At 39.4% G+C, this 15160-nt stretch overlaps 1 protein-coding gene across 1 annotated transcript in view; it reads left to right on the top strand.

Annotated features, from left to right (window-relative positions):
• Nucleotides 1–13498, top strand: part of SLC35F4 (solute carrier family 35 member F4) — a 275400-nt gene extending 261902 nt beyond the window's left edge. Inside the window, exons 5-8 of the mRNA XM_052646614.1 lie at nt 4106–4231; nt 6307–6499; nt 8947–9036; nt 13257–13498. Coding sequence (XP_052502574.1) covers nt 4106–4231; nt 6307–6499; nt 8947–9036; nt 13257–13498 — 651 coding nt within the window. The remainder of the gene's footprint in view (nt 1–4105; nt 4232–6306; nt 6500–8946; nt 9037–13256) is intronic.
• The last annotated feature ends 1662 nt before the right edge of the window (nt 13499–15160 follow it).

The following is a 15160-nucleotide window of genomic DNA, read 5'->3' as shown; positions in this document are numbered from 1 at the left end:
AGTACTGGAGTTTCAGCTTTAGCATCATTCCTTTCAAAGAACACCCAGGACTGATCTCCTGTAGAATGGACTGGTTGGATCTCCTTGCAGTCCAAGGGACTCTCAAGAGTCTTCTCCAACACCACAGTTCAAAAGCATCAATTCTTCGGCGCTCAGCCTTCTTCACAGTCCAACTCTCACATCCATACATGACCATAGGAAAAACTGCAGCCTTGACTAGATGGACCTTTGTTGGCAAAGTAATGTCTCTGCTTTTGAATATGCTGTCTAGGTTGGTCATAACTTTCCTTCCAAGGAGTAAGTGTCTTTTAATTTCATGGCTGCAGTCACCATCTGCAGTGATTTTGGAGCCCCCCAAAACAAAGTCTGACACTGTTTCTATTGTTTCCCCATCTATTTCCCATGTGATGGGACCAGATGCCATGATCTTCGTTTTCTGAATGTTGAGTTTTAAGCCAACTTTTCACTGTCCTCCTTCACTTTCATCAAGAAGCTTTTTAGCTGCTCTTCACTTTCTGCCATAAGGGTGGTGTCTTCTGCACATCTGAGGTTATTGATATTTCTCCTGGCAATCTTGATTCCAGCTTGTGCTTCTTCCAGCCCAGCATTTCTCATGATGTACTCTGCATATAAGTTAAATAAGCAGGGTGACAGTATACAGCCTTGACATACTCCTTTTCCTATTTGGAACCAGTCTGTTGTTCCATGTCCAGTTCTAACTGTTGCTTCCTGACCTGCATACAGGTTTCTCAAGAGGCAGGTCAGGTGGTCTAGTATTCCCATCTCTTTCAGAATTTTCCACAGTTTATTGTGATCCACACAGTCAAAGGCTTTGGCATAGTCAATAAAGCAGAAATAGATGTTTTTCTGGAACTCTTTTGCTTTTTCCATGATCCAGGAGATGTTGGTAATTTGATCTCTGGTTCCTCTGCCTTTTCTAAAACCAGCTTGAACATCTGGAAGTTCATGGTTCATGTATTGCTGAAGCCTGGCTTGGAGAATTTTGAACATTACTTTACTAGCATGTGAGATGAGTGCAATTGTGCGGTAGTTTGAGCATTCTTTGGCATTGCCTTTCTTTGGGATTGGAATGAAAACTGACCTTTTCCAGTCCTGTGGCCACTGCTGAGTTTTCCAAATTTGCTGGCATATTGAGTGCAGCACTTTCACAGCATTATCTTTCAGGATTTGAAATAGCTCAACTGGAATTCCATCACCTCCACTAGCTTTGTTCGTAGTGATGCTTTCTAAGGCCCAGTTGACTTCACATTCCAGGATGTTTGACTCTAGGTGAGTGATCACACCATCGTGAAGACAATTAATCCTGCCTTAATGATTGATTACTTCTGAAAATGCATGTGACTCAGACCTGTACTCAGGTTACCTGTTTTCCAGCAATCTCAAGAATATTTACTCTTGCAGTTAACCAATGGTGGGAGACAGAGCCACTCTGAGATCATCCAAGCCACCACTCCAAATGAGCCTGCCACCCAAAATTTCCCTGAATTTTCTAGGTTAGCTGAGTTCCTTTCCCTTAGTTTCAACTATGTAGATAAGAAATATAATGAAAACATTTTTAAACATGCCCATAGAGAACTTATTCTATCAAATAGTTGTGAAATGTAAATAGAAATGTGGAAAATAATGTAAATTATTTTTTATCCCCAGGTAACCTACTAACCTATAAATAACTGTTCATATCATAGAGAAGAATTTTTCTAACATCACAAATATCAAATTTTCATGCTTTTGGAACTTAACTAACAATGTTGTCTGGTCCCCTGAAGTGAAAAATGCTTCTCTCCATGAACACAATTCAGAGAGATGCTAGTGTAATTGATATGTCAGTTTAAATGGTCTGAGCTAATAATTTTACAAGTGCTTGAATATTAAATATAATTGAGATCTTTAAGAGGTTCATCATGGTTATAATTCTGAATTGCTATAAAGTTATGTAACTTTTGTCCATGTCCAATTTCTATCTTGAGAAAACTTATAACAGAAATATAGTGCATATGTGTTTACTAATGGCTGACTCGGAAAAGGAAGAGTTCCCAGTTGGGGTCATATCCTGTGGCTAACTGTATTCCTTGTTCAACATTTTCCAGACAGTGTTTTTGGTTTTTTCCCCTATTTTTTGTAGGGACTGTTTGTTTTCAGAATTCCCTAAATCAAGAATTTTGTATTATACATAATTACCTAAGCCTGGATATTGTATATTATAGAATAATTTTAATATTTTAAAGTATAAGGCAGTATATCACATTAAAGTTCTTTAGGATTAACATTATATTCTATTATCCCTGTCTTGAAGATATCACCTGTTTATTTGACCAAGAAAATACAACTGATGCTTGGTAAAAAGAAAACAAATATTAATTCAAATGTTTTATCCTACAAGTTCAATATTTTGAGGGAAATCTATCTGTGAACACACAAACATTCATGTAACACAAAAACAAATCAGAAACTGTCCATATCTAACATAACTTTTCATTTCTTTGACATCAGACTACACAAACAAAGACTGCAAATCCCTAGCTGAACTATAAATCCCCAAATCAAAGAAAATAATAACCCTTGCAGAACTTCCAGGCCTAGGTAACCACTTTACCATGTTTATTTATGAGTCTATTACTTCCTGTTTGGAAAATGTCCTTGGCACCTCATAGTGTGAGTATTAAATTCTGCTTCATACAGTCTGAAGCACAGTCTAACTGGAACACATGCCTTGAAGCTTTAGAGACTGTAATACTCACTCAGCATGAGCAACACCCCCCATCACGTAGCCTCCCGGATAACGGTTTATGAAGACAGTTTTTCACTGCTGACAAGTCGGCGTCGGTGTCTGTTCTCAAGTACTCCTGCTGTTTCTCATAAAAGACGCTTCAGTATGGAGCTGGCTCTGAAACCAACTGTGCCCTGGCTTTGGGTGGTCATTAACAAAAGAAATGCTTTAACAGCATCTAAATTATACATGTCATCGTTATCATACTTCACACTGCCCTCCAGCAAGTTACATGTTAAAGATATACATTTGATTGTAATGAATAATTCACTAATAATATTTCAAAGGGTCAAAAAATCACGTATGTGAGAAATCTATCTACAGAGGAAACAAGTTTACTTGGGAATACTCAGAACTGAAGCTTAACAAAATCAATCAGCAAGTATTTTTAAATTTCCCACAAAGTTGCATTGTGATCTTAAAGTCAGTGAGACTGTTTCACAATGAAATAACATAGTGTTTCCTATTCCAGAGTTGTTACTTTACTTTTTACTGTATCTTTAAAATGTTTTCCAGTAAAAGTAGGTCGAGATAATGAAAGAAACAGATGTCGATGAGCATTTCACAAAGGAAGTGGACTTCTCTTTGGACTATATCAAGGATTATATTAATTTACAGTAAACCATTATGATTTCAATCAATTATTAATATTTCACTTTATACAGCTAATGCTTTAGGGTAGCTCAATGAAATTATCTTTCTGTGGCTTAGTTTACTTGTAAACAAAAGGAAGATGTAGCTTCCGTTTGACATTCCAAGTGACAGTGCAAACTCAACTCGCTCCTTATAAATCATTCTGAAAGATTGTTCTCATTTCTTTTTTCACTTTGGCCTAAAACTTGTCTCTTATTACGTCTCAATCAATATTACATCGCCATATCAAGTTCTGATTATGTGGAGATTATGTGGAGAAATGTTCTTCAGAAACATGCATTGATCCAAGGAGCTGATTGATATATGCTGAATTATTTGAAGGAAAAGAACGCAGTATAGATGAAAATGCTAAGAAGTGACTTCCTATTAAATTTATTTCATCAATATGGGTATTAATCTTTAGGAAGCTGAGCTAAAAAATTAAACTAAAATTACTAGTCCTTAATTAGAATATGTGAGCAGCTTTTATATTCTCTGCCTGGATGTCTCATGAGTGTATGCATTTCTTTCTAATACTGACCCTCCTACATTTAAACAGTGATGTACAAAAGGTAAATTGGGTTTGAGGAAGCATGTAGCAACTGCCATGGGTTTTTCAAATGCTTGCTCTGGGATATGGAGGCATCAATGTAAACATTTTTTTCTTTGCATTCTATGTGACAGATAGTTGCCGCAATAATGGCAATCACTGGCATCGTGATGATGGCGTATGCAGATAACTTCCATGCCGATTCCATCATAGGAGTGGCATTTGCAGTGGGTTCAGCCTCAACATCTGCACTGTATAAGGTATTTCGTGTACTTCTTTATGTGCTTATTATCATTTGTAGCTTATATTTTTTTAAAGTAATAATATTTTATCAAGAAAGGGCAAAGAAAATCTTGGCTAGAAAAAAAAAAGATAGTTTAAATAATAATAACAAGTACCAATTATTGAGTACTTGCTACAGGCTGTATACTTGCCAGAATTTTCACCTGTTAACATACCTTTATGAGACACAGGTACTTATTCCCACTTCGCAGATGAGGAAACTGAGACTTTGAAAGATTAGGTAACTTTTCCAATGTCATCCAGCCAAGACGTGATAGCAAGATTTAAACCCGGACTGGTCAACTCCAAGGGTTTCCCTGGTGGCCATGACCCCACCCCTCCCAAATAGCCAACCAGTTGTAGCAGGAGCTGAGAAAGACTTCTCTATGTTTAACTACCTTCAGTCATTATTTTAACTACAGTGAGGTGTTAAAAATCCTAAACCAACTATCACTTGAGAGTTTAGTTTGCTACATATTAACCCCATGCTATGTTATTAGCTAGATGAAGAGCCTCTTTCCCTCTTTGATGCATATGCTGGGTCTAAACGATGTACTCACTCTCCCCTGGAGCTACCTGTCATCAGTGAAAGCTCTATTCAGAGTCACTGCCCCTGACTTCAGAAGCAAGAACTAAGAAAGCAGATCTAAAAGGTTATTCACCAAAGTGCCGCTTTCCAGAGCCAACTTTCCGGATGTTGCAACTGTTCCACTTTCACCTCTCATGGTGTTTCAATGAGAAAATCTTCTCTGAAAGGCAGAAAATGCCCGCTGCATCCCTCCTGGATGCCTGTTCTGCTTATTTACCAACTCTGCGGCTCAGAGGACGTTGTGTCTATTTCCATATTGACATTTCCTGGCCCACTGATTCTCTGACAAGCTTGACAAGTGTTCACTCAGTCACCACTAACGTTTAACTTGCCCCCAGCTGAGACTCCACTGAGATGTCTGATGTAAACAAAGACCACCAGCACATGCTCAAGTTCTAAGTCTCTCAAGAGAAAAAACAATATGTTTAGTGGAAAGTAAAAGAAATACCTGGATTTGCTGTATGCCTGGAATGTCTCTTTTATAGAGAAAATTCTCCTAACCACATTACAGATGTATTCATTCTGGTAGTTGTAATATTTGCTGACACACACAACATCATATATATACCACAGAAAAGATATATTCTGTGCTACATAGTTTGAGGATTAATAAAGGAAGCAGAGGGGTTAAAAAACCAAGAAATATGGACTAGAGACCTGTCTCCTCCCAAACTAAATGTATGATTTAGGTTAGCTATTTACATATCTTTGTCATCTTTCTCTATACACAGATTTATAATCAAGAAACGAAAAACAATCTTTAAAATCTCCAGACCTTGAGAAAATATTTTAAACTCAGAGAGAAAAGTGCTTATAAATCCAAGGCATCACTATTGAAAGTGAAGGTCACTCAGTCGTGTCCTACTCTTTGCAACCCCATGGACTATACAGTCCACGGAATTCTCCAGGCCAGAATACTGGAGTGGGTAGTCTCTCCCTTTTCCAGGGGATCTTCCCAACCCAGGGATCAAACCCACGTCTCATGCATTGCAGGTGGATTCTTTGCCAGCTGAGCCACAAGGGAAGCTATTACTTCTCTCAATAACATGATGACAGGTTTTCTCTGTCCAATTTAGTTTTCAGTAATTATCAAAATAAGGATAAAATTAATCCCATGCTTGAAGGAAAGAACTAATGGCATCTCAAACCTAAATGTTTCTGGGCTGGTCTGCACTCTTCTTTATCATCTACCCTATACCTGTAACTGACGGTGGGTTTTTCCCAGTTACAGTATCCCTGTGGCATACCAAGTGGGATTTATTTTATGACAATTTCTGTTTTACATAAAGCCTAGAGTGTATTTGAATTCCTCAGCTCAGCAGCCCATTTAGTGTCATGGAAATGTTGGGATAAGACGACATAGAGCATAAGTTCTGGGCCAGTTAGCTCATGATGAAGAACTTGCTTTTCTGATCCAATAACAGTCCCTGACCGAGTGGCTAACAGGTTCCTTTCCTGTTCTAGGTTTTGTTTAAGATGTTTCTTGGAAGTGCTAACTTCGGTGAGGCAGCACATTTTGTCTCCACGTTGGGTTTCTTCAATTTAATCTTCATCTCCTTCACCCCAGTCATCCTGTATTTCACCAAGGTGGAGCACTGGTCCTCGTTTGCAGCTCTGCCATGGGGCTGTCTCTGTGGGATGGCAGGGCTCTGGCTGGGTGAGTAGCCAAGTCTTGCCTTCCATTTCCTATGTCACTTGTCCTTTCCTTGGAGAGTTAAATTGTCATAATAGAAGCATTCCCTTCTTAGATGCCTAAGTAAAATAGACATCGCTATCTTCTATTTCCCAAACTCACTTAAGGTTGGTTAATGGTTATAAGGTTCTTTGCAGGCTATTGCTTGATTAGGTCAGAGCAGTCCAACTAGCATGTCCATGGGTTAAGGGCTGCCCCACCTGGCCCATCCCCAGTGCACTGAGTTCTCTCTGTGTTAAGGTTGCCCTGAGACAAAATGAGGAGACAGCCTCTCTCCTGACTATGTTACACACCCCAGGGTTTTATGGTCTTAGTGCTTCTGCTCTCATTTTTTTTTTTTGCTACCTTCTCTTCTCCATAGGAATCAGATATGATCTAGTCAGAGCCGGGCTGTGACACAGATCTGAGAGGTGAACAGTAGACTGTATTCTGTCTTGCCCCCGCCCGATCACCTAGAACTATGGTTTCAATTTGCTTAGATTCACCTGGCCTCACTCCTGCTTTTGGTTTGGCCTGTCTTCAGGGAGTGCCTTAGTCTACATGCAGGTTGGAGTCCTCCGTTTACCTGATGTGTCTCAGGCAGGGCCCCGGGCTACAGATAACATATTGAACTATATATTCTTGTCCTTAGATGGTCAAAAGAGCTTGTAAGGGTTCTATCGAAAGTGCTAAGGAAAAGCAGTTACCCATTTTGATGAAGCTACCAGCTCTCGTTGAATGAAAACTTCAGTTCTCAACAAAAGACCAATACTTCCTATCAATCTGCTAAAATACTCAGTCCAGCCAACAAAATTACAGTTGGGGAACTTAGCAGAGTCTATGCTATGCTTATTAAATTTCTGATTTATTAGGACTGGTTGTATTTAACTCCCCATATCTGAGGAGAGAGTTGAGATGCTGGAATATTCATTCCCATTGCAGCTCTGTCAGAAGGAAGGAGTAGTAATTGATATTAACTTAGAAAGGTCTTTGGCCTTGATTGCTACTGTTATTGTATGAAAATGATGAACAAGCCCAAGTCTTGTGGAAATCCAACCCATTGTCTCTAACAAGCAGGAGTGACTCCAGATACCTAAATTTTGGAGCTTAACTAAAGCAAGAATTATAGAAAGCAGTAGAAGAATAAATACTGTCTTAACTGTAATGGTTCTAGAACCATCTTTGGTTTACAGAGAAAGGGGCAATATGGTTTGGGGTAATTTCCATATAGAGAGATCTTTCCTGAATTGAGGACTTTCCATAGTTGTAATTTTTCATAGTTGTCATATTTCTCTAACCCCCTAAAACAAATATTGGCTTGACATCTATTAAAATAATGCTATATAATTCATAAATGTTTTTCTTTTTGAAAACAAATACTTTTGATCATTGTTGGGTATGTGATTACTTGAATAACTTTATATTTAAAGTGTCCAAAGATATAAATTAAAGGATATCAAGTTATACCTTCAGTTTTTTCTGTGGACCTACCTTAAGGTTATCTGTATATAAATCAGGATGTGGAAAAGCTCCCTGGTGTTCAGTGAATTATATGTGCCTCTGTTGGTTCATGTGATGCACACCCCAAAAGAGAGTGAATAACACAGCATAGGCCATCCTTGGACAGATCTTCCATTAGTTATCCAGGAACATGGCATGATATAGCAAACTAGCAAGGGAGAAAGCTTCAGTCAGTCATTAGCTCTCAACCTCTGGCTCAACTTTATAGTGCTAACAAGCAGTGTAGTGAACGCATTATTTCACCTCTTTGCATGGCTCCCTACCCCTTTTGTGAGCCAACTGGTACGAAATCAGGTAACTAGGGTGGTAGAAGAAGAAAAAGGAACATGACCTTTGCAGGTATGATACATATGAATCCATCTCCAAAATTAGAGGATTAACTGACCAATGTTACTCATTTGGAAAGACCCTGATGTTGGGAAAGATTGAGGACAGGAGGAGAAGGGGACGACAGAGGATGAGATGGTTGGGTGGCATCACTGATTCGATGGAGATGAGTTTGGTAACAGGAGTTGGTGATGGACAGGGAGGCCTGGTGTGCTGCGGTTCATGGGGTCACAAAGAGTTGGACATGACTGAGTGACTGAACTGAACTGAACAGATAATTTAGAAGGCATGTTTAGCATAGACATTGATTCTTTTATGTTAAAGGAAGGAAAGAGCCCAGCATCTCAGTTCCCCTTTATCCTGTATGTGTGTGTTAGTCACTCAGTCATGTCCAACTGTTTGCAACCTGATAGACTGTAGCCCACCAGGCTCCTCTGTCCATGAAATTCTTGAGGCAAGAATACTGGAGTGGGTTGCCATTCCCTTCTCCAGGGGACCTTCCTGACCTAGGGATCAAACCCAGGGCTCCTGCATTGCTGGCAGATTCTTCACCATCTGAGCCACCATCCTCCTCTATTTGACAGCCTTCAATATCCTGGTGAATGTTGGTGTGGTGCTGACATACCCAATCCTCATCTCTATCGGGACAGTGCTCAGCGTTCCTGGAAATGCAGGTACTGTACAAACTGACATCTGCACAGGAAGTTCCCTGCTTGTGTTTGTTTTATACCCGGAGTTATTTCTTCGAGTAATTGTGAATTGTATCCCTTGCCTGGGAACATGTTTTTAAATATCTTGAAGGTGGCAGACAACAGAATAACTGTGTAGCAGATTTAAAAATTGCAGCTACAAACACTGTTTTTACATGGTCGTGCTTTTAGAATTAAATACCAAATGTATCATTTGGGTTTCATGTAATCTCCCTGACAACCTAATTTTGTGGTATTTTTAGAGGAAGTCCTATGGGAACAAAAAGTATCCCAGCACAGGACTCTCAAGTCAGCGTCACTAATGAAAGTGTAGGGAGCGTAGAGGGTGTTGGCTCCCCATCAGACTGCCCATGGGGAGCTGTGAAAGCTCCTCCTGAGGACATAGCAGATGGCCCTCTGGAATAGATACAGGAAAAAAGCAATTTGACTCATTTCAGGGACAAGAGGAAAAGCTGTTTTTCCAGGAAAATCTTTCTAGTGAAAACTGTCAGTGGAACAAATAATGAAAGTGAATTATCTGGATGACTATATAGTCCTTCTAATTTTAAAATTCTATGTTTCCAAGTCTTTGGTAGCCTTCTTTCTTTGTCCCAGGATAACCAGCAAATGTTTATTGAACACTTACTATGTGATCAGGATTATAGAAAGACTGGGGGGTGGAGAGAGAAAAGATAGTATTGGTCCCATAACAGACTTTCACTGAATACTACAGTATTCAGATGGTATGATACTGGCACAAAAACAGAAATATAGATCAATGGAACAGAATAGAAAGCTCAGAGATAACCCCACCTACAGTCACCTAATCTATGACAAAGAAAGCAAGAATATACGATAGAAAAAACAGTCTCTTCAATAAGTAGTACTGGGAAAACTAGACAACCACATGTAAAAGAATGAAATTAGAACACTCATTAACATCATACAAAAATAAATTTTAAATGGATCAAAGACCTAAATGTAAGACTAGACACTATAAAACTCTTAGGGGAAAACATAGACAGAACACTCTTTGACATAAATCACAGCAAGATCTTTTTTGACCTATCTCCTAAAGTAATGAAAAGAAAAACAAAAATAAATAGGACCTTATTGAACGTAAAAGCTTTTGCACAGCAAAAGAAATCATAAACAAGATGAAAAGACAACCCTCAGAATAGGAGAAAATATTTGCCAATGAAGCAACTGGCAAGGGATTAATCTCCAAGATATATAAACAGCTCATGTGGCTCAATTCCCTAAAAACAAACAACCCAATCAAAAAATGGGTAGAAGACCTAAATAGATATTTCTCCAAAGAAGACATTACAGATGGCTAAGACACACATGAAAAGATGCTCAACATCACTAATTATTACAGGAATCCAAATCAAAACTAAAATGAGGCATCACCTTCACACTGGTCAGAATGGGCACCATCAAAAAAATCTATAAACAAATACTGGCGAGGACGTGGAGAAAAAGGAATCCTCCTACACTATTCGTTGGAATGTAAATTGACATAGCCACTATAGAGAACAATATGGAGGCTCCTTAAAAACACTGACCCAGCAATCCCACTCCTGGGCATATACCCAAAGAAAACTATACTCACAGAAGATACATGCATGCCTGTGTTCATGGCAGTAGTATGTAGAATCGCCAGGACAGGAATGGGTAAAGAAGATTTGGCGCATATATATACTGGAATATTACTCAGCCATAAAAAGGAATGAAATAGTGCCGTTTGCTAAGAGTCGGACACAACTGAGCGACTTCACTTTCACTTTTCACTCTCAGGCATTGGAGAAGGAAATGGCAACCCACTCCAGTGTTCTTGCCTGGAGAATCCCAGGGACGGGGGAGCCTGGTGGGCTGCCGTCTGTGGGGTTGCACAGAGTCGGACATGACTGAAGCGACTTAGTAGCAGCAGCAGAGATGTAAATGGACCTAGAGACTGTCATACAGAGTGAAGTCGGAAAGAAAAAAAACAAATATCATATATTAATGCATATGCATATATGTGGAATCTAGCAAAATGGTACAGATGAACCTATTTGCAAAGCAGAAATAGACACACAAATGTAGAGAACAAATGTATGTACACCAAAGGGGGAAGTAGGGTGGGATGAATTGGGAGATTGGGATTAACATATACACTATTATGTATAAAATAGATAACTAATGAGAACCTTCGGTATAGCACAGGGAACTCTACTTAATGCTCTGTGGTGAAAAAGAGGGGATATATGTATACACATAGCTGATTCACTTTTCTGCACAACAGAAACTAACACAATTGTAAAACAACTAAACTCCAAAAAACAGGAGTGCTACGAGAAAAAAGGACTTCCCTGGTGGCTCAGACGGTAAAGCGTCTGCCTGCAATGCTGGAGACTCAGGTTCAATCCCTGGGTCAGGAAGATCTCCTGGAGAAGGAAATGGCACCCCACTCCAGGATTCTTGCCTGGAAAACCCCATGGGCAGAGGAACCTGGTAGACTACAGTCCATGGGGTCGCAAAGAGTCAGACATGACTGAGCGACTTTATTTTCTATGAGAAAAAAAAAACAAAAACAAAAACAACTTACCCTGAATATGGAAAAAAGACTGACTATATGAAGTAACTTAGAGCTCCACAAAGTAACTTATCATTAAATGCTAAACTGTGTAAAAGACTCCAAGGACTATAAGATATTTAGAGGAAAGTCATATCAGGGAGGAGTGGAGTTGTCAAGAAATTCCATTCATTCATCCATGGATTCGTTCATTTAATAAATAATTTCCGAGTACTTAGTATATGCTACCAACTGTGCTAACACTGATGATAAATCCTGAGTAAGATATGGTCCCTGCCCTCAGGATCATGTGGTATAGAAGGGAGATAAAAGGAACTCAGTAATTACAATGTAAAGAGAGAAAGATTTTGACAGAGCTATGTACTGAATGCTCTGAGAGCACACAGGAGGGGCATTGAAGGAAGCTTCCTGCAAGAAGAATAAAACGAGGAATTTAACAGAGGGTTTAGCAGGATGAAGTGCATACAAGGAGGAAAGAGCGTTTCGTACAAAGAGAAGAGCATGTATATGACTCTACTACTAATACATGCCTCCCAAAACTGAAAACAAGGACTCAAAAATATTCCTGTATGAGATGTTCACCGCAGCACTATTCACAAAAGCCAAATGTGGAAACACCAGATGTCCATCAAGAGATGAATCAATAGACACATTGTGATACAATAGGATATTATTCAGCCATAAAAGGAATGAAGCACTAACACATGCTACGATGTGGCTGAACCTCAAAATCATTATGTTAATCAAAAGAAACCAGACATAAAATGTCATATATTGTATGTTTCAATTTATAAGAAATATCTAGAACAGATAAATCCATAGACGCACAGCAGATTGGTGGTTTCCAGGGTTTGGGGTGGGGGTAGGAGACTGGGGAGTAACTGCTTAATGGGTATGGGGTTTTATTTTGAAATGATGAAAACGTTTTACATCAGATGGAGAAGCTGGTACATTAATCTGTACAAAATGAATGTACAAAATGCTAGTAAACTCACTTGAAAGTGGTTAATTTTAATTTGCATGAGTTTCACTGCAACTAAAAATTTTAAAAAGACTAGCATTTGCAAAGACCTAGACATTAATAAGCTTGGTTCATTTAAAAAATCTTCAGTGGGCCAGTGAAACTGGAGAATTATGAAGGAATACTGAGGAAAGACATTAGGAAATAAAACTGCATGTATACACTGCTATACTGAAAACAGATAATCAACAAGGACCGACTATCACAGCACAGAAAACTCTGCTTAATATTCTGTAATAACCTAAATGGGACCAAAATTTGAAAAAGAATAGATACATGGATATGTGTGACTAAATCACCTTACTGTACACCTGAAACACTGTTAATCAACTATGCTCTAATATAAAATAAAATTATTTTTTTTAATGGCAGAGGCTATTTGATCAGATGGTATTTGCCTGGCAGGGTAAGTAGGATTTAGAGAAAAGAAATGGAAAGCGGGTGTAGAGAGCCATGTCAATAACGACATAGAAAAAGGAAAGATAAGCTTGTGAGAACAGGAGAGACTTTTGGAAATCTTCTAGAAGTAGCACTGATTTGGGTCACTGGTTTTCAGAGAAGCTTAGAAACCATCACAGGCTGACTGACTTGCTGTTGCTCCCCTAGCTGTGGACCTCCTGAAGCAGGAGGTAATATTCAATGTCGTCCGCCTGGCTGCTACCATCATCATCTGCATTGGGTTTCTGCTGATGCTCTTGCCTGAGGAGTGGGATGAAATTACCCTGCGATTCATCAACAGCCTGAAGGAAAAGAAGAGTGAGGAGCACGTGGATGACATCACTGATTCCAGTGTCCACCTGCGAAGCAGAAGCAGGGCCAATGGGGCTGTGTCCATACCGCTGGCTTAAGGAGGGACACATTTTGAATGCACGTGTATGTATATTCTGTGAATATAATAAAATTTTCTCACTACCTGTACACTCAAATGACAGTATTAACTCTGAATTTGGATAAATCATGTGTGAAATAACGCCAACATAAAAGTTTACATTTATATGCTTATCAAGGAACTGGTGTAAATAGTCATAATAAATTTTTTATTAAAACATATTCATCCTAGTTCTATTTCTTCTGGCTTTTTTTGGGCAGGGAGGGATTTTTGCCCTAATTCATAGAATTCCCTGAAAATATGAGATTCTTTTAAATATAGCAGTATATATATGACCATCCCAAACTCTGCTATATTTAAAGGGATAACCAACAGGGATCTATTGCATAGCACATGGAAATCTGTTCAGTGTTATGCGGCAGCCTGGATGGGAGGTGGGGTTGGGGGAGAACCATGTGTATGTGTTAGTCACTTAGTCGTGTCCAACTTTTGCAGCCCCATACACTGTGGTCCACCAGGTTCCTCTATCCATGGACTTCTTTAGGCAAGAACATTGGAGTGGGTAGCCTTCCCTTCTCCAGGGGATCTTCCCAACCCAGGGACTGAATTCGGGTCTCCTGCACTGCAGGCATATTCTTTACCCTCTGAGCCACAAGGGAAGCCTGAAGGGGAGAATGGAGACATGTCTGTGTATGACTGAGTCCCTTCACTGTTCACCTGAAACTATCCCACTGTTAATCAGCTGTACCCCAACACAAAATAAAAAGCTCAAAATAAATAAAGATAACATTCATTCCTATTAGGAAAAAAATGAGATTCTATTAAATTACAGGCTTGTCATGACCTTTTTCTCACCTGGAACTGAGACCTTTTCATTCAGTCAGAAAAAACTGCATACTTTATATATTCAAGGCCACTAAGAGCCTTTAATTTGAAATCTAGAAAGTAATGAAATTCCAATAGAGCATCTTCCAAATGCAAGAACTACTAGGAACTACTAGAGCCACTAGGAACAATGAAAATCTGAGGGTACAAAAGGCTGCTCTAGACCTTCAACAAGCTTTCAGGAGCACCAAGCATAAAAGAAGTTACGAATATCTCTAATATGAGCTAGACGTCTGAAAATGGTACAGTGGTTATGCAGAAGACATCTATCACCAGCCATCTCTAAATCTTTCACCAGTTTTACGCTTGCTTACGTTTGCTCTCACTTGTTCAACTCCCATTCACTCTTCAGCCCACCTTCTGCCCCCATCATTCTCTGGTGAAGTGCATTCACCAAGGTTACCAATGACCTTTTTCCTGCAAAACCATAACAACTGTTCAACTCCAATTATATTGTCTTCTGGGTAGCATTTGACATGATGACCGCTCCTTTTTCCTACCATATTCTCTTCACCTAGATCCCCTTCTAGGTGAAGGAGATCTCCTGGTTCTCTTTCTGCCTTACTGGCTTCTCCTCTGGACTCCTCTTCCTAGGCTGGTCTCATCACTGTGAGTGTTCAGTCCTTGTCCTTCTTAGCATCTCATTCCACACTCTCTCCCTCAGATATCTCACCTGTTTCCATGGCTTTCAATGTCATCCCTGTGGTGATAGCTTTATAATATGTGTCTCCAGCCCAGATTTGTCTCCAGGTCAGACCTGACTATCTAAATGCTTCTTGCAAGCTCACTTGGATGC

Source organism: Budorcas taxicolor, chromosome 10 (genome assembly GCF_023091745.1).
Source record: "Budorcas taxicolor isolate Tak-1 chromosome 10, Takin1.1, whole genome shotgun sequence".
Lineage (NCBI taxonomy): Eukaryota > Metazoa > Chordata > Mammalia > Artiodactyla > Bovidae > Budorcas > Budorcas taxicolor.
The sequence above is the reverse complement of the archived record's forward strand: the minus strand, read 5'-3'. Positions and strand labels throughout refer to the sequence as shown.